This window comes from Astyanax mexicanus, chromosome 19 (genome assembly GCF_023375975.1).
Source record: "Astyanax mexicanus isolate ESR-SI-001 chromosome 19, AstMex3_surface, whole genome shotgun sequence".
NCBI classification, from domain to species: Eukaryota; Metazoa; Chordata; class Actinopteri; order Characiformes; family Acestrorhamphidae; genus Astyanax; species Astyanax mexicanus.
The window spans coordinates 7,540,791-7,562,604 of record NC_064426.1 but is presented as its reverse complement, the minus strand read 5'-3'; the positions used below and the strand labels follow the sequence as shown (position 1 = coordinate 7,562,604).

The 21,814-nt window shown below is 36.1% G+C and overlaps 1 protein-coding gene across 2 annotated transcripts; it reads left to right on the top strand.

Annotated features, from left to right (window-relative positions):
* Positions 1–4,316: 4,316 nt before the first annotated feature.
* si:ch1073-416j23.1 (rac GTPase-activating protein 1) lies at positions 4,317–21,128 on the top strand. 2 transcript variants are annotated; one of them, XM_022671634.2, is made up of 15 exons: positions 4,319–4,632; positions 7,915–8,120; positions 8,963–9,099; positions 10,206–10,278; positions 10,483–10,539; positions 10,665–10,757; positions 11,888–12,238; positions 13,500–13,667; positions 14,917–15,012; positions 15,694–15,892; positions 16,420–16,525; positions 18,371–18,503; positions 18,865–18,991; positions 20,553–20,664; positions 20,956–21,128. In XM_022671634.2, exons 1-15 carry the CDS (start codon positions 4,551–4,553, stop codon positions 21,008–21,010), a joined length of 1,995 nt encoding a protein of 664 aa, XP_022527355.2. In that variant the 5' UTR covers positions 4,319–4,550; the 3' UTR covers positions 21,011–21,128. The 2 variants fall into 2 exon arrangements, 1 of the variants encoding a protein (XP_022527355.2); XR_002650207.2 differs by lacking the exons at positions 20,553–20,664; positions 20,956–21,128 and having other exon boundaries at positions 4,317–4,632; positions 18,381–18,503.
* Positions 21,129–21,814: the final 686 nt, after the last annotated feature.

The window sequence follows — 21,814 nt, the reverse complement described above, 5'->3', positions numbered from 1 at the left end:
TGTGCCAGCCTGCACAATACTGGCTCCACCTCTGATCTGCCACACCTGTTAACATTTTATATTTAATTTGGTATGTCCAGAGGGGTCTGCCTTTCTTTCTATGAATATTATTCATATTTTGTTCCTAACACTCTATACAAAACATGAAAAAACATAAGTGTACAGAATAATTTATATTAACTAGCTACAAAAAAATAATTTTAGCACAATAAGTGCAGCAAGATATCATGACAAATAGAGTGAAAAGTATCAGAATGTATTATAAGTAGATAATGCCTAACAAGTGTCTGCCATCAATACTCATATTATATTTTATTACTCAATGGCTTTGTGTTACAGTCAGGTCTGTGGAAGTAAATACAGAAAATATATAAAAGTTCAAACCAGATGCTACAATTTAACAAAGAAATGTATATAAGGATAACCTATTCAAATAAACGAGACAAAAAATAAACAAATTTATTTATTGAGGTAAATGATTCAATATCTGTAATTGGCAAAAGAATTCAGGGTTCAGACAGAGCCAGGTGTTTTCAGTCAGTGAAATGACAATCAGGTGTAAGTGGGCGGTGTCCTTTTTTATTTACAGAACAGGGATCAAAGTCTGATACTTACAGCACATGTTTGCAGGAGTATGTAACTGCACAAACAAATGAGATTTCTGAGCTTAGAGGAAGAGTTTTTGATGCTCATCAGACTGGAAGTTTTGTAAAATTTATCTTTAAAAAGTTTAAAGAAGAGAAGTAGAGAAGTAGTCTGTGACGTCACAAAGAAACCCAAGAGAACTACAGAACTAAACGTTTCACCCATTGTATTCAGTTATGAGTTCATCAGAACCATCAGGAGAAGACTGAACAACCGAGGTGTGGAAGGCAGGGCTGCAAACAGAACATTGGTTACCATTTGCAGTTTGTTAAAGCTCACATGGACAAGCCAGAAACCTAGAAGTGGTGGTAGTCTGGGCCTGTTTTGCTGCATCTGGCAAAAGGCAGCTTGACATCTATGATGGGACAATAAATTCTAAAGTATACCTGCAAAAGGACAATGTCAGGACATCTTTCTGTTAGCTGAATCTCAAGCGAATGTGGGTCATGCTGAAAGACAATGAGCCTTGTTGGAGTCAGCTTTCCCAGCACCGTGAACATCTACACCTCCAGATGCAGAAAAAGGACCACCAGCGTCAGGAAGGATCCCACCCACCCAGCACACTCACTGCAGAGCATCAAGTGCAAAACGACCAGACTGAGAAACAGCTTCATTCCAGAAGCTGTAAGACTCTTAAACTCCACTGACACTTTACAAGAACAATTACATATTTAAAACATCACTGACACCACACTAAGACACTCTATCATGTTAGTGCTTTTCTTTCCACTCATCCATGCTGCTTGATATCATTTTCATTCTATTTTATTTTATTCTATTTTATATTATCTCTATAGTTATCTATTTTAATAATTGCTCATTTGGGTGTAACTGGACCGTCTGAATACAATTTCTTTCCACCTCATGTACCAAATGTGATGTGAATAACAATAAAAAATCTCCTTGAATCCTAATTATAAATCTTTCTACCAAGGATTGGTTAAAAAAGAATAAATTTAATGTTTTGAAATGACCGTGTCCTGGCCTTAATCTAATATAAATGTTGTGGAAGGACCTACACATTCCACTATAGTAGTGTGTAAATTTCCTTAAGGATGAATAAAGTATCTATGGTAGTCCTTGGGCAACACTCTCAACTCTGTATATGATATACTCAGCCTTGGGCCGTCAGCTACATGCTCATATATTGTGTGAGATATATGATTAAATATAAAACACATGTAGGAGTTCTGTATAACTCAAACCCTACACTCTTCACTGGTGAACATGTCTGTTACTGTGTAGTTCAATAAGCGCTCAAGAGAGCTCAGTAGCAACCAGATAAATAATTGATTATAAAAGCGATTTATCAGTGTACACTAATAACTGTTAAAAGGGTATCATCAGAATAATGTGCCTTTTGACTTGAAAAACTTGGGATTAAGACTTTACACTACACAGAAATTATATTTTCCCATCTTAATTTTCCACTTTTTATTTTCTGTCATGCATGCATTCGTACCAAGGGTGGGCAGTGGAAGGGTGCACAATTTGCATGATCTACAGTAGCAAACATTTTCAACAACTATTGAATTGTTTATGATGACCAAACATGATTTTACACATTTTAAACAAACATTTTATCATGACAGGGTGGACAGCTTAGGTTTTGCCTCATCTAAATATGATGATAATTTGACAAATATTAGGTGAAATTAAAATTAATCAATTGCTGAACATTCAGCATGTCTTCAGTTCCTTTAAAATGAATGTTAAAGGTTATTTAGAGGCGGGGCTATCCCAATGACTGGGTGAACAGGGAATTCTTGGATATATTTAATAACCTTGATATTTTTATAAAAAATCTAAATGAACTAAATGAACAACTGAAATGTTTTAATTTTTATACAGTATATATTTTTACAAAATAATTATTTAACCTAAATCAAATCAAATCAAATTTTTTGTAAAGCTCTTTTTACAAATGATGTTACAAAGCAGATTTACAGAAATGTGATCACAGGACAGAGAATCAGGCAAAATATTAAACATACAATAAAGAACCTCCAGTGAGAGCAGAGGCAAGAAAAACTCCCTTAGAGCTGAAGGAGGAACCAAGACTCACATATAAAGGGGGACCATCCTACTACTGGTCATACATAAAATGCTTTTTAAATTAATGTTAAAAAGCCATTAACCAGGCTAGAAAGAAGTACAAAATGTACTGTAATATCTGTGGAGCTGAGTAAATTGATAATGTGGTTTAGAAACAAGGAGGCAAGGGCGTAGGAGCGGGCTTGATATTGGGGGGGAGGGGGGGGGGGACACATTTGCGAATATGAACCAAAGCCCACCATATAGTTTCCTAGAACAACATTTGTAGAACAAATAATATTTTTTTTCTGGATTTTGTTTATAATTAGTTACATCCAAGAAAAGGTGACTTTACAACCTAAACATGTTACTCCACATTACATTTACTGGTATTAGAGAAAAAATGTGCATGCAATGTCTGAATTATATACATAGCACAAAAACTCAGTTATCACCTAATATTTAAAATAATATAAGAGATTTGGTTATTATTATTATTATTATTATGTATTGTATGTCAATTCTGTTGTATATTTACATTTTCTTCACTCTTTTTAAACAAAACGTTTGGTCCTGCGTTTTTAATTTTTTCTACTGAGAGCACTTTTCTTTCTTCTACTGAGAGAGTGTAACTACGTTTCACTACGAATTTTGGCAGAAGTTAATATAAACGTCTGGACATGTGGTCTTACTGTGAACTACATATGAACTGAAGTCAGGTTAGATCAGTGTTTCTTAACCCTGTTCTTACATATTATACTGCATACTCCCACTGTTCTGCATATTCTACAGCTTCCTCTGTTTTAAGGCACTTAATAAAGTAAGTGGTGGTATGATGTGTCTAATAAGGCAAAGAGATTTTAACTGGTAAACTCAGTAAATAAGTGTTTATTAGCTGATCAGTTGGATCTGATGGAAAACACAGTTTTAGGGCAGTGACCAGGGTTAAGAAACTGCTTTAAACTACCAACATTACCCAGTGTTGTATTAAATTCTGTCTGTCCCCTACATCCAGCTTCTAGCTAACTATAGTTAGCTAAATGAATTTTCGTTAATTATAGCTTACAGTAAGTCCTGCAATCCTAAATTAATAAACACAGTTTGAAAATGAAATAGTGATTAGCTGATCAGGTACAAGGCATTTTTTTTTCTTAAACCTTGACTCCCAATCTAGGTAATTCCAAAGTTAAGCTAACTCCCTAACACAGCTGCAGTTTATTGATCGCAGTGGGTTTAATCGGTGTGCTGATTCAGAGACGTGTATTTTTAATCAGCTATTAGAAACAAATCATCACAGTTTACATGATTAGATACCATTACCTTTATTTTAGAAAAAAAAATCGCCGTATATCCATATCTTAAAATTAGCTGCTGCTGCAACCCGGTCCCGCTGCTAAATCTCATAGCGAGGGAGGGACTTCCCCCCACCAACACACTGACACCTCCGCGCGCTGCAAAAACAGCAAGCTGATTGGCTGTTTCTCCTGAGAGGCGGAACTTAATTCCTGAACGGGCTCCGTGATTGCTCCGGTCTGTCTCCTCATTAATAGTTCTATTGAGCTGAGCGAAACGATATAATTTTTTCATTTTTGGGGGGGACAAATCCACCTGTAGGAACCCCCCCCACCCCCCCCCGGTTCCTACTCCAGTGCAAGGAGGTGGCCATAATGTCATTCTTGTTTGGTGTAGCTCCGCCCCAACTTCTGACTGGGCAGGTTTGATAAGCACATTGCCTCCAAACAATCCAAACCAGCATCTGTAGGAAATGCTGAGGGGAGATGGTGTGCAGAAACTAAAAAAAAAAAAAAAAATCTCCAGGCCCATCCCTAAACCTCTTTCCACTCAACTTTTCCTTTCCACTTTACTCCACCATGGATAAAGAGTTCATCAAGGAGGTTCTTGGTTTGTGTTTGCAAAGGATTTCCTTGGACGAGAGCATCAATTATGAAACTGGTGAGTTTGCTAGAGCTCTGTTTACATTTTGTTCCAAAATTGTTGTTTTGGAAAGCTGGATTAGCTGATTAAATAATGACACTACACTGCCTAGATTTTCTATCAGTTTTGTTTTATTAGGAGATTCTGAAAGCTGATAAAAGCAGAAAAGCACTGAAAGCATGTGGAGCTTATCCAAAGCTGATTATCATGTAATTATATTTACTATGGATTGCAGTGCAATATTTAACATGTTTTTACCTCCTGAACTCTTCTGTAGGTTGCTGTGTCCACCATAGTTTATTTATTAAATTGGAATCTACTTTGCACTCAGTATATTCCCTTGTGTTCTCTCAACTTTAGGGCTTAATTTCTTTGTTTAAAGCTTTTACTTCCACCTTTTCCACCACAGGCCTCTGAATCAGCACTAGGCCAGCTATCAACTTTTTATACAGGCCTGTTTTTGCTGCAGCCAAAGCCATTTCAAAAGAAGCTGAGGATTAGACCTATATTTTCTGTGTATTGTTCATTGTGCAAACTCTATTAAAATGTAGAGCACCATGCTGCAAATTTTTTTTTTTGGATAAAACAAAGGCTCTTAGGCTAAGATTTGGTTTCCTTTTATGTGCTTTCTGCTAAATATATGTTTATTGTTTAATATTTAATTGGATTTAGGTCATGTGACTTCTGGTTGTGAACATGCCAGTGGTTTATATAGTTAATATGCACTGACCAAGCATGATATTATGAAAACCTCCGTTGTTTCTATACCCATTATCTATTGTTATAGCCCAATTGACCATATGGGCTACTTTTGTATTTCTGCAATCACAGACTGTGGTCCTGGATCTGTTTCTTTGTATACTTTATTTCTTATCACCATATTTTTTAATGCTTAGGATCCCACATGATAGTACACCACATAGCAGCTATTATTATTTGTGTGGTGGGTCATTTATTTTTAGCACTGCAGTGATTAGCACTGATTAGCATTGTGGTGGTGTATGAGGTGTTATTGTGTGTTGTGCTGGTATGAGTGTATCAGATACAGCAGTGCTGCTGGAGAATGACCAATACAACTGTATAGCAACTGATTAGAGCTTCTGTCTCTGACATTCCATAAGGTGGAGCAGCTTGGGAAGAAGTGTGTAATAGAGTGCACCCAGGGATGTAAAAAAAAAAAAAAAAAAAAAACTCTAGCAGCACTGCTGTGTAATCCACTCATACCAGCGCAACACACACTAACACACCTCATGCACCACCCTCATGCTTTTGGAAATGGGGTTGTATTTGCACCTAGAGCACCTAGTTTTGTTGATAAGGGCTTTTTTTGTAGATAATTGACACATGCAAATACCTGTGTCAGGAATAGGTAAACATATTCTGAATCACTGTTTGGATACTTTGGACATATGATGTGCATTACACCATATATGCTTACATTTTGTAATCATGTGGTTAATTTTGTACAGTTTAGTCTATGGGCTGTATGATTAGATATAAAGCTCTGGGGAAAAAATGAGACCACTTAAAAATGATGGAGTTTTTTTTTATTTTACCATAAATATAATCAAGCTGATAATATGGAATATAATCAAGCTGAACTGCTTGAATTTTGCACCAGGAGTGGCAAAAAGTAATCAAAAAAGTAAACTGTGATACATTTATGAATTCAAACTTTGCAGTATATCTTTTTTATTTCAGCAATTTCTCATTTTCTAAAAAAAAATGCTCTAAAATTCTGTTTTTATTTGGAATTTGGGAGAATTGTTGTCTGTAGTTTATAGAATAAAACAACAATGTTCATTTTACTCAAACATATTCCTATAAAAAAAGCAAAATCAGAGAAACTGAGTCAGAAACTGAAGTGATCTCTTAATTGAGTTCAGAGCTGTAGATGGATGTATAATAAGCAGACTGCACAACAATTAAATGTCTGCTGTAAGTAGGCTGATATATGTTTAGAAGGTTACTGTACAATTAGATGGCTGATATATGTTTAGTAGAGTTCTGTCTGATTACATGGCTGCTGTGTGATTTTTAGTGGGCTGCTGTACAATTAAGTAGCTTCTGTATGTTTGTTTCTCGTGAATCAGCTAGCACCAACCTTCTTGGACAAAAAAAAAAAAATAGGAGACTCTCATATGTGCCAGAGGTTATTTTCAGGAGATTCAAGACTAGAATAGTCAAATTATGAAATAAAATACTGGATGTTCTTTAAACTCCATGGCAATGCTAACTGTTTTCCAAGCTGAATTAATGGCTAATGTTTGATAACAGATGGACAGCACTGTGCTCGTTAGTTGAGTAGGTTCTCTGGTTTGATATGTTACGTGGATAATGTTTTTAGGTCACTTCAGTCTTTAGTTATTGACCTCTGACCTATAAAACACCGGAGCTTAATACTAGCTAACAGACGAACTTAGCAGTAAAGATTGGAGCACTTATGCTTAGCCCTAATGCTAACTGTTTTACAAGATGATTTAATCAACCCTTGTGAAAAGGTTGTATATTTAAATATAATAATAATAATAGTTTACTTGAACTATATGTGGAATAAGTAGAAAAAATATACTTTTATATCTGCTTAATCTGTATTTCATTACTTTTGAAAATGGCATACTCTATTTGGCTGTGCTAATTTTGTACTGGTGATGTACTTAGTAAAAATATATGCTTAGTATTATTTTATGAAACTGTTATTTTTATGATAAAATGTTTTTACCTAATGTGTTCTATGAGACTATATTTCTACAATGAAATTTTACTTCAGTGAACTTTGCTACCAACACATTAATTTTGTGTTATGTAAAACAAATAAATTGTGATGATGAACTTTTATATATGTTAAAATTATAGTTAAAATTGTATGTAAGTTAAAAGTTAGGTAAAATAACTTTAACTGATCCTTGCAGCAATGAGATAGCTTGCTCTTGTTTATATACACACCTCATAGTGAATGTGATGTTAAATCTACATTTTAATCACATCTTTACTATGTTTTTAATGTTCATTTGGACAGCTTACACAAATCTACTCAAATTGTATTAAATAGTGTCGAAAATAACATAACTAGTATACTTTGAATAAATTTAGTGCAAATTTATTTGTTTCTAATTACAAACAAGTTGTAATTAATACAAATTATTGGTTCCAAAATAACGTAAAAGTATACCTTTTTTCACTAGGGAATGATTTTTGAAATCAGTTCTTCAGATTTAAAGGTCAGAACATCGGCATAGGCAAAGCAATCATATATTTATATATATATATATATATATATATTTGTTTCATTTCGTTTAGAGATGTTTATTGTGGCTTTGCGACACTATGAGGAGGTCAGGAAGAAATGGCTCTATTCAGAACAGGAGCTGAAGAAATACAAGGAGCTGCTGGTTAAATCAGAAGTGTCCCGCACCGCTTTGGAGGTCCAACTGAAACACGCCCGGAACCAGGTCGACGTGGAGATCAAGAGGCGCTACAAGGCAGAGGCCGACTATCTGTACCTGGTATGGGTTGCCATTGTGCATTTAAAACGGGGCCATTGGAGGTCCAATGTCCAGTTAATTTGAAGGAAGAGCTTAGGGATGTTAGAAAATATCTATACTGATATATCTATATAGAGTTCTGGAAAAAAATAAGAGACCACTTAAAAAGGATGAGTTTCTTTAATTTTACTAAATTGAAAACCTCTGGAGTATAATCAAGAGGAGGATGCACCAGGAGTGGCATAAAGTTATCCAAAAGCAGTGTGTAAGGCTGGTGGAGAAGAACATGTCAAAATGCATAAAAACAAAAATATTGATTTCTAAACTCTTAACTTTATGAATATGAGTATTCTTTTACATTATTTGAGGTCTAAAAGCTCTGCGTCTTTTCTGCAAATAAATGCTTTCAATGACAATTTTTTTTATTTTGATTTTGGGAGAAATGTCAGCAGTTAATAGAATAAAACAATAATGTTCATTTTACTCAAACATAAACCTATAAATAGCAAAATCAGAAAAACCTATTCAGAAACTGAAGTGGTCTCTTAATTTTTTTTCAGAGCTGTACTTTTGTATTTTTTTTTTTGTGCATGGGTAGCAATGACATACTCTCATGATGCTCTGTTGATCCCAATGTTCTATGTACATAAAACAAACTTTTCTTGTACTTTTATTCGTTTGTATCTCTAAATATACAGTAGATATCACGTTGTCAGTGCTTAAAAACATACTGATCAATGGCACAATTGATTTTAGAAAGTCTAATTAGTCCTGTTTAATTGGATGAAGTGTGGCACATAAAAAAAAAATAAACCACTACCACTATGGACGTGTGACTCGGTTCTCTCTCTGGGCCTCCACAGGAGCGGCAGATGCTGCTGGTGAGTGATATACTTGTCCATGACAGCAAATCAAGTGCCTGCCTTAATGATGAGCAGAAATCCATGCTGGCCAACTTCAATCACAGAGGAGCCAACATTACTCAGCGCAGGACCAGGAGGTACACACACACACAAACACACACAGCATGCTCACTACTTTATCAGCAGTGGTAAAAGTTCATTGCAAATAGCAGTGTTTTCTTTGTCTAGTTGGGGTGGTGCAATAAATTGTTACAAATATTGATATATTTAAAGCTATTTTATGCAAGAACCAAGAAATAACCATATAGATCATCTAGTACACAGGTAACTATCTGTGTATGATTTTAATAAAAGTGCAATCTAAATAATTTGTAGAAACATCATAAACATAAACATCATCATAATTAAAGGAGCAATTTAATAAATTAACACATGTATTATATACTTTATTAACATTCTCATATTTATTGTATATCTGCACTTCTCTTAAGCAGGGCTCTGTATTGGCAAGAATTTGGCAATACGATACGCATCACAATACAGTTTACAATTATGCGATATATTGCAGTATATTGCGAAACTGTAAGCAAGGCAAGATATTGTGATTGTTTAAGTCACATCTAAAAACAATACTGCGTTTTTAAAAAGTTGAAACAGTATTGCAAAATAAAAAATCTCTATTTTTATCAAGATGTACTTGATAAACTATCAAGATGTACCCCTATAACTATCAAGCATGTCGAGATATGATATGTAGCCATAATTTGCAAAAGATTTAATGACATATTTATGGAGCTAGATGCTAACAGCTGGGCTCAACAGGATTGTAGCTGCAATGCTAACAGACCCATCAGGCAGGTTTAGTAATGTTGGAGCTGGTTAATGCAGTGCTAACAGCCGGGGTTTGACAGGAGAGGAACTGTGATGCTAATAGCTGGATTGAGCAGGGCTAAAACTGGGTTGGGCATAGTAGTTGTAGCTCAGCACGGTTGGAGCTGCAATGCTAGCAAAATGTATGTAGTGGAATCACTGTTTTTTTTTGGTTGCTGTTACAAGTACCTGTTCATTCTCATCCTCTGATTTTTCTTCAGACTGAACAAAGTCAAGTGGAACTTTTAAGTTGAAAACAAAGAACAATTATTCATATTTAGAAAGAAGTGAAGAATGCCTGATTCTGTTGACTGATGGAAGGCACCTTGGGTCACATACTGTACCTTTTGTTTGTCTATGGATCTTTCCACAGGTTATCAGTGATCGATGAGTCCTCGTTTCTGTCTCATTCAGACATCAGCTACGACCGAACTGATGATGACCTGGTGAGTGGAAAGATTCATTTGTAATTGGATCTGTGTGGAGAATGAAATAATTAGTGACAAATAAACAAAAATGTCGTAATATGTGAATGAGGGCTGTTTACAGTATATAAATTCTGTTCAAACTGTGGTAAAACTATGAAGTTGTCATGTTTTGTTGGAACAAATTTACACTGCTGTTTGTTTTGTGTGATGATGTATCTGTAGGACTTGGAGAGTTCGGCAGTGGTGAAGCCTCTGAAGTCGAGAGCTCGTGAGAAAAGAGTGAGTGTCCACTATGTTGGTTGGTGTGGCGCAGTGGATAACCCCACCCCTTGCTTGTGTGTTTTTGGGAGAGTGATGAAGTGATGGGCTGTTTCCCTTTTTTTTTTACTTATATAATATTAAAGCGTTCCTCCATGGGGCCTAACGTTGGTGTTCAGATGCAGAAGCGTGGTCGTGGACGTTCTGGGGACCTCCTTGCTGGACGGCAAATGGAAAAGGTGAAGATGTCTTATCGATTTGAAATTGACCCAAAAAAACTACACCTGATCCCAAGACTGACCTCAATACCAAATAAAACCACCTACACACCTAAGCCTGACCTTGACAAAACTGGCTTTAATAAGCCTAATCTAAACCTGACCTACGCTTTACTTTAAGCTCCTAAAATATAAATTTAATTCTAAACCTGACCTAACCTTCATTTTAACCCCCTAAAAAATAAATCTTATCTTAAACCTTGAGCTTCCCTTATAAGCCTTTAAAATCTGCACATAAACCTAACCTTCACTTTAATGAAATATTTTTTTAACCCCTTAACAGGCCCAGATTTTGATCAATTGTCTGTCGACATTACACCACTAAATCTTGAGGATTTCTATTCAAGCGTTACATAAAAAGCTTTCATGTTTGATGAGGAAGATTACTTTAAACCATAATTTAAAAAAAGTAAATCTGCTTATCTCAAAATATAATGAATAAAAGCATAAGATTGGCTCTTTCCTGACCTTTATTTTAAAATTTATATTTACCTGAATATAAATCAAGCAGTCCATGTCCTTCAAAACTTTAGTTTCTTTATGTTTGTCTAGTTTTTACATCAATTTTAAAACATGCAGAATTTGGGCTGATTTCTGTTTATAATTTCAGATCAGTAAGTGGAGTAGAGAGAGAACAGGCAGCTTCTCTAATTGTCCTGTAGGAGATTTCAAACCCTCAAAGTTTTCAGAATGTGAATAAGTTATTTTACTGCATTAAAAAAAGGGTTTTGTATCACCTACATCCTGTAGCCCATAAATGGAAAAATATATTTTTATTAGGGGTTAAACCTGGACATAATCTTAATTTAAAGCCCTTAAAATATAAACATAGTCATTACTCTAAAGTCTAGTTCCAACACTTGCACAGTCATAATTGTGTGTGATGGTGAACAGGCGTTAGCATGGGCACTCTGAACATTATTAAACATCTCAGTTCTGGTGCTGCAGTAGAACTTCTGTTCCAGCCAGACAGGATAATCTTGGTCACACTGAGATGATTTTCCACTGATTTTATGGTTTTGTGCTTTTTGTATTTATGAATTAATTATTATTGTTATTATTATTATTATTATTATCATTTTCATCATTAGGAAATAGAGACCACAACTGTTACAGCATCGGTCACTACACCCGACAACGGAGGTCAGATTCACATGGTGATTGACATCACCCAGGAGCTCCCAGAGCTGCCGGGCTGGACCAGAACTGAACTCCTCCCACCTGCTTCCAGTAAATCCCAGTCCCAGGCAGCACAGCGCTCCGAGGCAATGTGTGTTACAGAGCAGACGTCAGTGTGGTCCTCCAGTGATGTAACCAGAGCAGATATGGTCACAGAGATGGAAGTGACCACCTTAGAGCCCCCCAGAGCTGCTCCAGACCCCACTCCAGAGCCCACTTCTACTGTGGACCAAACCCAGCAGCACGTGTTCCACCCCAAAACTGTAAGAACTCTCACACTTGTACACCTGCCTTTTTTTTAGTATGAAGCAATTGTTCGTCAATCTTTTATTAAGAATATATTAAGAAATGGTGAAACCTTATTAAATATAGTAATATCCACCTTATTCTGCATTATTCTAAATATATAGACTTTTATAATATACTCTATTAGAGAGAGAGTCACAGTAATTGGAAGAAATAGAAGTTTGCTTAGACAGCAGAATTACCAACACAACATAATAAAATGGGAGAGCTGGAGCTCTTTTATTATTTTTAGTTTTTATGATTTTCTTTTCATTATATTTTTAAAATTGCAGAATTACTTCAACAATAATTTGCTTAAGGATGTATGATACGTTTGTTTAAAAGTCAGTTCAAGAGAAGACTTACACTGCAAAAAATCCATTGGCAAAAACTAGACAAAATATATGCAAATTAAGACAAACATATGTACATTAAGGAAAATGGGGTAAGAAAAATAGTCACTGTTTTTGGACACAATCAGAATAACTTTATTGCTGCTTGATTGTGCTTATTTTGAGTTCACATTACTTAAAATAAGGTACAAATTCTAAGTAAGAATTAGGAGAATTATCTCTAAAATAAGCAAAATAATCTGCTTAGTAAGACAAAATGTCTTATCAGAGAAGAAAATAAGATTTATTGCCTTAAATTTAGAATATTCACTTGCTAAGATTTAGTTTTTTGCAGTGTAAAAGGTTTGAAAAAATGTTTTTTTTTTTTTCTAAAGATGCTACTGCACCATTGCATAAAATTAGCTATTTTTTTATTTATTGTGAATGGAACAGAAATGTATTTTCATTTATAGAAATATTGGTGTTTCGAAAGATTAAAATACCTTATGTACTTATAATACAGAGGATCCACTCATGTTCAATGAATAAGGTTCTGATTAGGGGTGGGGAAATATCAATCTAATCACTTTTATTTGCAATACATTTTCGATACGTGGCATCAAATATAGATATTTATATTGAATCAAAGGAGCTTTAAATTTCCTAAGACTCCCCTGTGATGGATAAATCTATACATTTCTGCCATTGCTATTTGAGGTTACACCAGGAGTGCCATAAATAATCATAAACAACATGTTGCCAATGACTAAATGTTGACAGTGGTCTATGAGAAACATTGAATGTTATTGTCTGGTTTAAACTGTAGGATTTTTTGTATATAAGAAGTTATTAAATTTGTAAAATGTGGGTAAAGTAAGGTATGAACTTTTGCTTATTCTTCCTCCAGGTTATCCATCCTGAGACATGTCTGCCCTGTGGGAAAAGAGTCCGGTTTGGGAAGATGGTGATGAAGTGTCGAGACTGTCGTGTGGTGGCCCATCCTGAGTGTAAACACTTGTGTCTAGAGAGATGTTCTCCTAATGCCCACAGTACAAAACACCCTCCTTCCAGTGAGGTAACAGCAAACCAACTCTGTATCCAGACAGCTGCTCTTATTAATTAGTTCAGTTGTGTTAAAGGACTATTAAGGCCAATACTTTTTTTCTGTATTACTTCATAACATGATCAGCATGTATCTTTATAAACTGAGGAAACCATTATTATCATGTTATATATTTTTGTATATACATAAGGTGCACTGGATTATGCAACACAAGTAAGGATTCAGCAGGTCTCTCCACTGGGGTGGCAAGAACGGTAAAGCTAAGCTAAGTTAGGTAAACAAAAGTGTTGGATGTTTATTTACACAATTTCTCGTCTGAAAACTGTTTATTTGGGTGAGTAAAATGCTTCAGTTAATTTACAGTAAGCTTGGATTTTCACTAAGAATAAAGCATTAGCATATCCATCTTATTCTGCATTATTCTAAACATATAGCATTTTATAATATAGTCTTTTAGAGAGAGAGTCACAGTAATTGGAAGAAAAAGAAGTTTGCTTAAACAGCAGAATTACCAACACAACACGATAAGATGGGAGAGCTGGAGCTCTTTTTTTTGTTCTTTGATTCTTATTCGTTAATATATTTTTAAAATTGCAGCTTTACTTCAACAATAATGTTTAAAATTGTATGATACATTTATTTGAAAGTCAGTTTAGGTGAAAGTCTTAAAAGGTTTGAAAAAATTGTGTTTTTTTCTAAAGAAAATGCTACTGTGCCAAGATAAAGCATTAGCATTAGCGGCTAACGCTAGCCACAATTAGTGGCTAATTTCGTCCTACAGTGATACACTGAGGAACCCTGAGTGTTCTGGTAACCCAGTGTGATATTAGCTAGCGGTTTGTCCCACATAGCTTGATTTAATATGGTAAACACACAGGCTATAGTCCGATTATACTCACCTCTGAACAGCTAAAGAGCTACTGCTTAGCGCGGTTAGTAGCTAATGCTAATACTGCAGGAAAACTAAACTGAAACTCCTGTATAACGCTGTACTTCAGAAGAGTGGCTTTACTGCTCTTTAATACCTGACTGGTAGAATTCATACATAAGGTGCACTAGATTATAAGGCGAACTGATGATTTTTGGGAAAATTAAAGAATTTTAGTTCGAGTGTGCCTTATAGTGCAGAAAATACAGTATATGCTGTTACTGCAGTAAAGAAAGACGACTTCTGACAGAAGCAAAAGTCTATCTACTCTGGCAGCTTTTATATGCAATTTCCATTGACTAATGTTGAATAAATTTGTTTGTTTTTTCTGAGGGAACGTTGGAAAGCTTCGCCCCGCTCACACGGCCCAAAGTTCCAGTCCTCATCACTCAGTGTGTACAAGAAATTGAGAGGCGGGGTTTGAAGGAGGTGACATTTATTCTTATTAATCAGACTAACTTCTTGACTTTCTTCAATTTCTAAACAGTATTAAAGAGTTTAAAGCATGCATTATACACCGATCTAGCATCATGTTATAACTACCTCCTTGGAGTTTTTAAACCCTGTGTTAACTCACTGTCCACACACTCCTACCGAGCTGCTCCACCTTGGAAATGAAAAGTCAGATACAGAAGCTCATATGTTTGTCAGACATCATTTAGTTTTTTATCATTGTCAAAGGACACTGCCCACAGGGCGCTGATGGTGGACTATGTTTAAAAACTCCAGCAGCACTGCTGTTACTGACCTACAGTCATACCACCATGCCAGTGTCACTGCAGTACTGAGAATGACCCACCACCAAAATAATACAATATAGCTCAATATTCTGTGATAGTATGAATCTTTTCCTTAAAATTTGATTTAAACAATATTAAACATATTTATCAAATCTAAGTAAAAGAAAAGTTTACTTTTTATGATCTGTTAGTGTACAACACTGCCATCTAGTGGGCGAAGCTTTAAACCTGACAAAAATAAACTTCTGTCTGACAGCAATCTTTACATGTAAAGTAGTAGTTAAAAATCAACACAGTTAGTATTTCAAAACTAAATATCTCAATATATTGCAGATCTTACACCTCTGTTGTATGTGTGTGTTTGCTGCAGAAGGGTATATACCGTGTGCCAGGTGGAGAGCGGATGGTGAAGGAGCTCAGAGAGCGCTACGTTAACCGTAAAGGGCCACTGATGCTGCACAAAGTGGACGAGGTCCATGTGGTCTGTAGCCTTCTTAAAGATTTCCTGCGGAAACTCAGAGAACCCCTCATCACCTTTAAACTCCACCGAGTTTTCATGGAAGCATCTGGTACTGTTTTTTTTTGTTTGTTCTATATATTGTTCCATAATAAATGTGACAATTAGTTATTTTAATCATTTTAAGACCATGTTGTGCCACAATACAGCCTAGCCCTACCACTGAAGTAATGATATTAGAGTGACAAGGTAAGGCAGTTTCTAAGGTATTTCACACTGTTGCCATGATGTTGCATAGTGATTACTAGGCTGTTGCTAGGCGGTAGCTAAGTAGTTGCTGTGACATCCTATATGTCTGCTAGGGTGTCTGGACCTCAAGCGTGGCCTACCTATTAGTGACCTCTGAACTATGCCAAGATAAATATAATGTCTCTTGATACTTACTTAACATTGCCTATAATCAAAATTATTCATCTTTAAAGTCATTTCCTCTAAATGGCAAACAGGGGTTCTCTAAGTGTGGTATGTGTACCACCATAAACAGCATGGATATAATCCCTATATGCAGTATGTTTAATAGGGTCTTAAATCAAGTTGGAATGGCTGAGACAGACTTACGGGCTGTCTTATCACTCACAGAGTTGCCTGACGATGATAACAGCTCAACTAGGATGATCCAGGCCATCGGAGAGCTGCCCCAGACCAACCGAGAGACACTGGCTTTCCTCATGCTGCATCTGCAGAGGTCCTACACACACACACACACACACACACACACACACTCACACAGCGTTATATGATGCATATGTATGTTTCACAAGTAATGGGCAGGGCTAAACTGCTGTAGATTTAATGGGAGGACTGCTTTAGGAAGAAAGGGTGCTGCAACTGCTCAAGGCTAAATGGGTGGGGATAAACATAGGTAAACTTAATGGGTGGAGCTAAATTGCTGTAGGATGAAAGAGTGGGATCAAACTGTTAAAGAACAAAAGAATTCAGCTAAATTGCTGTTAGCAAAACTTGTGCTAATCTGCTCTAGGCCAAATGGGTGGGGCTTAACTGCTGTAGAACAGATGTATGCAGAAACAGCTGTAGGCTGTCTTGGGTAGAGTTAAACTGCTGTAGGCTGAATGGGCAGGGCTAAACCGCCGGTGGGTAAATGGATGGAATTAAACTGTTAAGAATGAACAGGTAGAGCTAAACTGTTCTAGGATGAAATGGTGGAATCAGGACAACTGGGTTAAGCTGAATTGTTGTAAGCTAAATTGGTTGGGCTAAAGCACTGTAGGTTAAAAGGGGTGGCACTAAAGTAGTGTAGGATGAATTGGTAGCACCAAACTTCTCCAAGCCAAATGGGAGGGGCTAACGTGCTATAGGACAAAATGGACGCAGCAAGGTTGCTGTAGGTTGATTGGGTGGGACTATGCAGCTAAACGCCGTCTTGTTTTTTTTTTCTAAATGGTCAATGCAAATGACAGTCAGTATAATTTGTAAGTCATGACCCGTTAAGTATAAATCCAATTTTACTAAGCAAACCTCCCAATAAACCAGTATTTTTTTTATTTAAAAAATCTGAACTGTTCCAAATTATTAGCACAACAGTTTTAAAACATTTTATAGGTTGTAAAGAAATGCAAATAGTCGTTTTTTTTGCAGCATCAATTAGTACTTTTACTAAAATCAAAAGCTATTTTAATCAAAAACATCTTAACAGACAAAGTTTCATATTAACATAAAATCACTTTTTTTTAATATCACCTTCTTAGTTCTTGCATCCATTGATCTTGTGAATGTTTGAAGAGTTTCTGCCTGAATTTCTTTGCAGATTTTCAGAATAGACTCCCAGATCTGCTGTTTTGATGTGAACTGCCTCTCACCCTCCTAAATGTTTTGCTTGATGATACTCCAGAGGTTCTCGATAGGGTTGAGGTCAGGGGAAGATAGTGACCACACCATGAGTTTCTCTCCTTTTATGCCCATAGCAGCCAATGATCGAGGTATTCTTTGCAGCATGAGATGAGGTGCATTGTCATGCATGAAGATGATTTTGCGACGGAAGGCATGGTGGTTCTTTTCGTACCATGGAAGAAAGTGATGAGTCTATATACTTTACTAAGGCCATTTTCACATCTTCAGGCACCTAAATGGGCTACCAGCTCTCTCCCGATGTTTCTGGTCCAAAACATGACTCCGCCCCCTCCTTGCAGGTGTCGCAACCTAGTTGGGCCATGGTTGCCATCCATCTTGAGGTTTGCAGGACTCCAGAGGCACCAGCTACTTCAAAAACCAGTTTTTTTTTCCCCATATTGCTTGAAACCTGTGGCCTGCTTAATAAAGTGGAACAGTGCAGAGTTTTTTTATATAAAAAAATACTGTTATCTTTGGCAGTTTTGTTCCATAAAATTGGATATATACTTAACTTAGAAATTATACTGTCATTTCCATTGACCATTTAGGAAAATCTGAGAGAAATATAATTTGCATAATAATTGGGAACACAGTATAAGCTGATGGGTGGGGCCAAACTGCTGTACAAGCTGAACTGCTTTGGGTGTTTTTTCTTCTCTCTTTCATTTTCCCTTTCATTCAGGGTTATGCAGAGTCCTCTGTGTCAGATGGATCAGAATAATTTGGCCCGTGTGTTTGGGCCCACCATAATTGGACATGGCATGAAGGAGCCAACTTCACTGACCATTCTAAAGGACATCAACACACAACCCAAGGTTAGAAGTTCAGTCCCAGTTAATACCGCATCAACCTCTGAATTGTTCTTTGAGTGGGTGGGATTAAACTGCTGTAGGCTGAATGGGTGGAGCTAATTTTGTGCATGTTAGATTTTTAAAAAGTTGGATGAACAGTTGTCTATAAAATACCTTTTTCATAGTCATCATTTTATTAAGAATTTGTATATTATTTAAGTAATTTTTTTATCATATTAATTTGTCTATTCTTCATAAATTCCGAATATAAAGAACAACTTCACATTAGATTCAGATTCACACTATTTCCAAAGTTATAAAAAAAAAATGAAGATACAAAATGTTTTTTTAGGACCCTGATGATAAAATAACGCCTTTGTTGCAGGTGGTTGCGCGTCTGCTTTCTTTCCCTGCAAATTACTGGAAAGGTCTCCTGACTGTGAAGAGTGATCTGGTCATTTCATCTGTGGTGGAAACCAATGTTGGCAGTGCTGCTTCAACTTCAAACAGAGGTGAGGACCTCATGCTGTGTTTAGAGTTGATTGTGTGCGAGTGTGTTAAACACTGCTCACTTATTTACTGTACTACAGTCTGTTTTCATGCTTGTGCAGACTGAGAAATCAAAAAATAATTTTTAGCACCATAAATCATCAGTGTGCCTTATAATCCAGTGAGCTTTATGCATGAATTTTACCAGTCCGGTTGTAAGTAGCAGTACCGTCACCCCGCTAACTGCGCTAAGCGCTAGCTCTTTTGCTAGTCAGAGATGAGTATTATCGGCCTGTAGCCTGCTGCTAGCACTGCAGGAGCAACGTTAGCATTTCCTGCTAACCGTGCTAGCTTTTTGCTATTCAGAGACGAGTATTTGTGGCCTTTAGCCTGCTGCTAGCACTGCAGGAGCAGTGTTAGCATTTCCCGCTAACCGCGCTAGCTCTTTTGCTATTCAGAGATGAGTATTGGTGGCCTGTAGTCTGCATGTTTACCAGGTTAAAACAAGCTATGTGGGGCAAACCGCTAGCTAATATCGCCCTGGTTCACCAGATTGCTCAGGGTTTCCTCACTGTAGCGCTAAGCATGGCTGGCTAGCCTTAGTGGAAATATGGAAATCTAAGCTCACTGTTAATAAATGGAAGTTTTACTCACCCAAATAAACATTTTTAGGAGAGAAATTTGTGTAGAGTAACATTCAGCGCTCGTTAATTATTATTATTATTATTATTGTTATTATTATTTTTTTTTTAAGAATTTAAGTTTTGTTTACTTAACTTAGTTTAGCTTTACAGGTCTCTCCACCCATCGCTGAGACCTGCTGAATTAGGAGGAAAACATGGTGAAACCCCTGTTTCTTACTAGTGTCTCATAATGCGCCTTATAATCTGGTGCACCTTATGTATGAAGATGGACCAGAAAATGATTATTGATGGTGGTCCTTATAATCTGGTGTGCCTTATAGTTTGAAAATACAGTGCGGTTAGCGTGCAGATTCTATTACAGCTAAAATCCAAATCCAGTCACATTTGAGCTGCTGTAATCCAATTATGAACAGATCTTTCAAATTCATTGTTCATATTTCTTTAATACATCACCGCACTCTTTCTAAGTGGATACCAGATTTGTCCACAATATTTTATAGGGCTGCATGATATTGGAAATGAAAAATGACATACCACTGTGTTTTCTGCATAATATATATTGCGATATTAAAATACAACAATGCAATAGGTCATGTATTAAAGTGTCTCAGTAACTGCAGTGTGTTAGAGCTGCAAAAGGGGATCGACATTATACTAATGCTCATGGGTTTTGAACAGCATCCTGAAAAGAAAAAAGCTTCTGTATGAGTCCCAATACTTTTTTTCCATACAGTTTTTATATAGTGTATGTACTTTGTATAAATGTGTGTGTATATATAATTTTTTCTTTAAAAATATATCTTTACTTTAAGCAGCTCACTTAAAAGAGCATCTAAGGCTATGTTCAGGCTGCAGGCAAGTCAGATTTGTATCTCTGATCAAATCTATTCAGATTTTTGTGTCCAGACTATACAAACATATTGTTGATCATGTCCTTTAGACCGGATTTTCAAACCAGTGACATCACCTGAACTCAATAAATACACCAGCACTCCAGGCAGCACCTCCATCAAGGGCAGGATCAGGAACCTGGGAAGTGCCTTTAACAACCCGTAAGTTCTTCTCACTAACACCCAATTGGGTTTAGTGGCTTGTTGGCTCCCTCTAGCATTTAACATTCATTTCATGATCGGGCGAACAGAATGTGGTAAAACGGCATAAGTAGCCCTTGTGTGATTTGGCCCCGTGGTTCTCTTTCTGTTATCCCATTGGCAGTATGTAGCCGATGCTCCTGACTCCTAGTCGATGACTGAGTCAGATATTAAACATGTTGAATATTTGCTAGGCGTTTGTGGTTATGAACACGCACAATGTGATGTTTCTGATCATGTTCTCCGTTCCAGAGCCAAAACCAAAACTGAACCTGGAAAGAAGAAATTTTTTACTTCACCGATGTGACGAAAGCAAAGACAGCTTATATAAATGTGTATATAAATAATATATTTTGTAAAATATTAAAGTAATTATGTCACTTGTGGGAATCACTTATAAAAAGTAAATAAACATCATCACTGTCTGTCTGTCTCTGTCTTTTTATAATTACTTTAAATTTCTTTATTTGTATACTATTATGACAGTAATAAAGGTAATATATGATTAAACGTCATCTCAACTAATTATTAATTGACCCTAGTTACGACATTCTTAAACATCACTAAATGTTAATGCTTAGTATTCTGAATAACGTCTAATAATGTCTTAATTATTGCCAATTAATAATTAGTTTAGACATTTTGTTGTACAAACTCGGAACTAGTCCATTTACTTTTAACTTAAATTCTCATGTAAAATTCTATACAGATCACATTTTTCAAGCCCAAAAAAAACAATTTAGCAAAGTGATGGTGATGGTGGTGATGATGATGATGATGATTTAATCTCTAATAGAGAGGAGAACACTTACTTAGGAACCTCTTTTGGGTTTGTTTCACCTCCAGAGGGCAATCCTGAGAAAATCCAATATAAATGTTTGCTGAACCATTGCTTAATTGCTCCTTATAAAGAGTTTATAAATGTTCATCATTTTATACTAAACAAAATATGAATTTCCTTAACACAGAATAATATGTAATGTTTCAGTAACACACATTTTCCAGTTTTGAACTCCTGATAAAACACAGCATCGCTAGTTGAATACTCAGCTTGAACTATAGAGATTTGTTGGAAAAATGGATATATTACCTGTAATTAAAATATTAATTA

Coding starts and splice junctions, on each gene's coding strand:
- si:ch1073-416j23.1 (XM_022671634.2), top strand. CDS start 4,551: ATGGATAAAGAGTTCATCAAGGAGGTTCTTGGTTTGTGTTTGCAAAGG. Junction 9,100..10,205: donor ACTCAGCGCAGGACCAGGAG/GTACACACACAC, acceptor ATCTTTCCACAG/GTTATCAGTGATCGATGAGT. Junction 10,758..11,887: donor CTGGACGGCAAATGGAAAAG/GTGAAGATGTCT, acceptor TTTCATCATTAG/GAAATAGAGACCACAACTGT.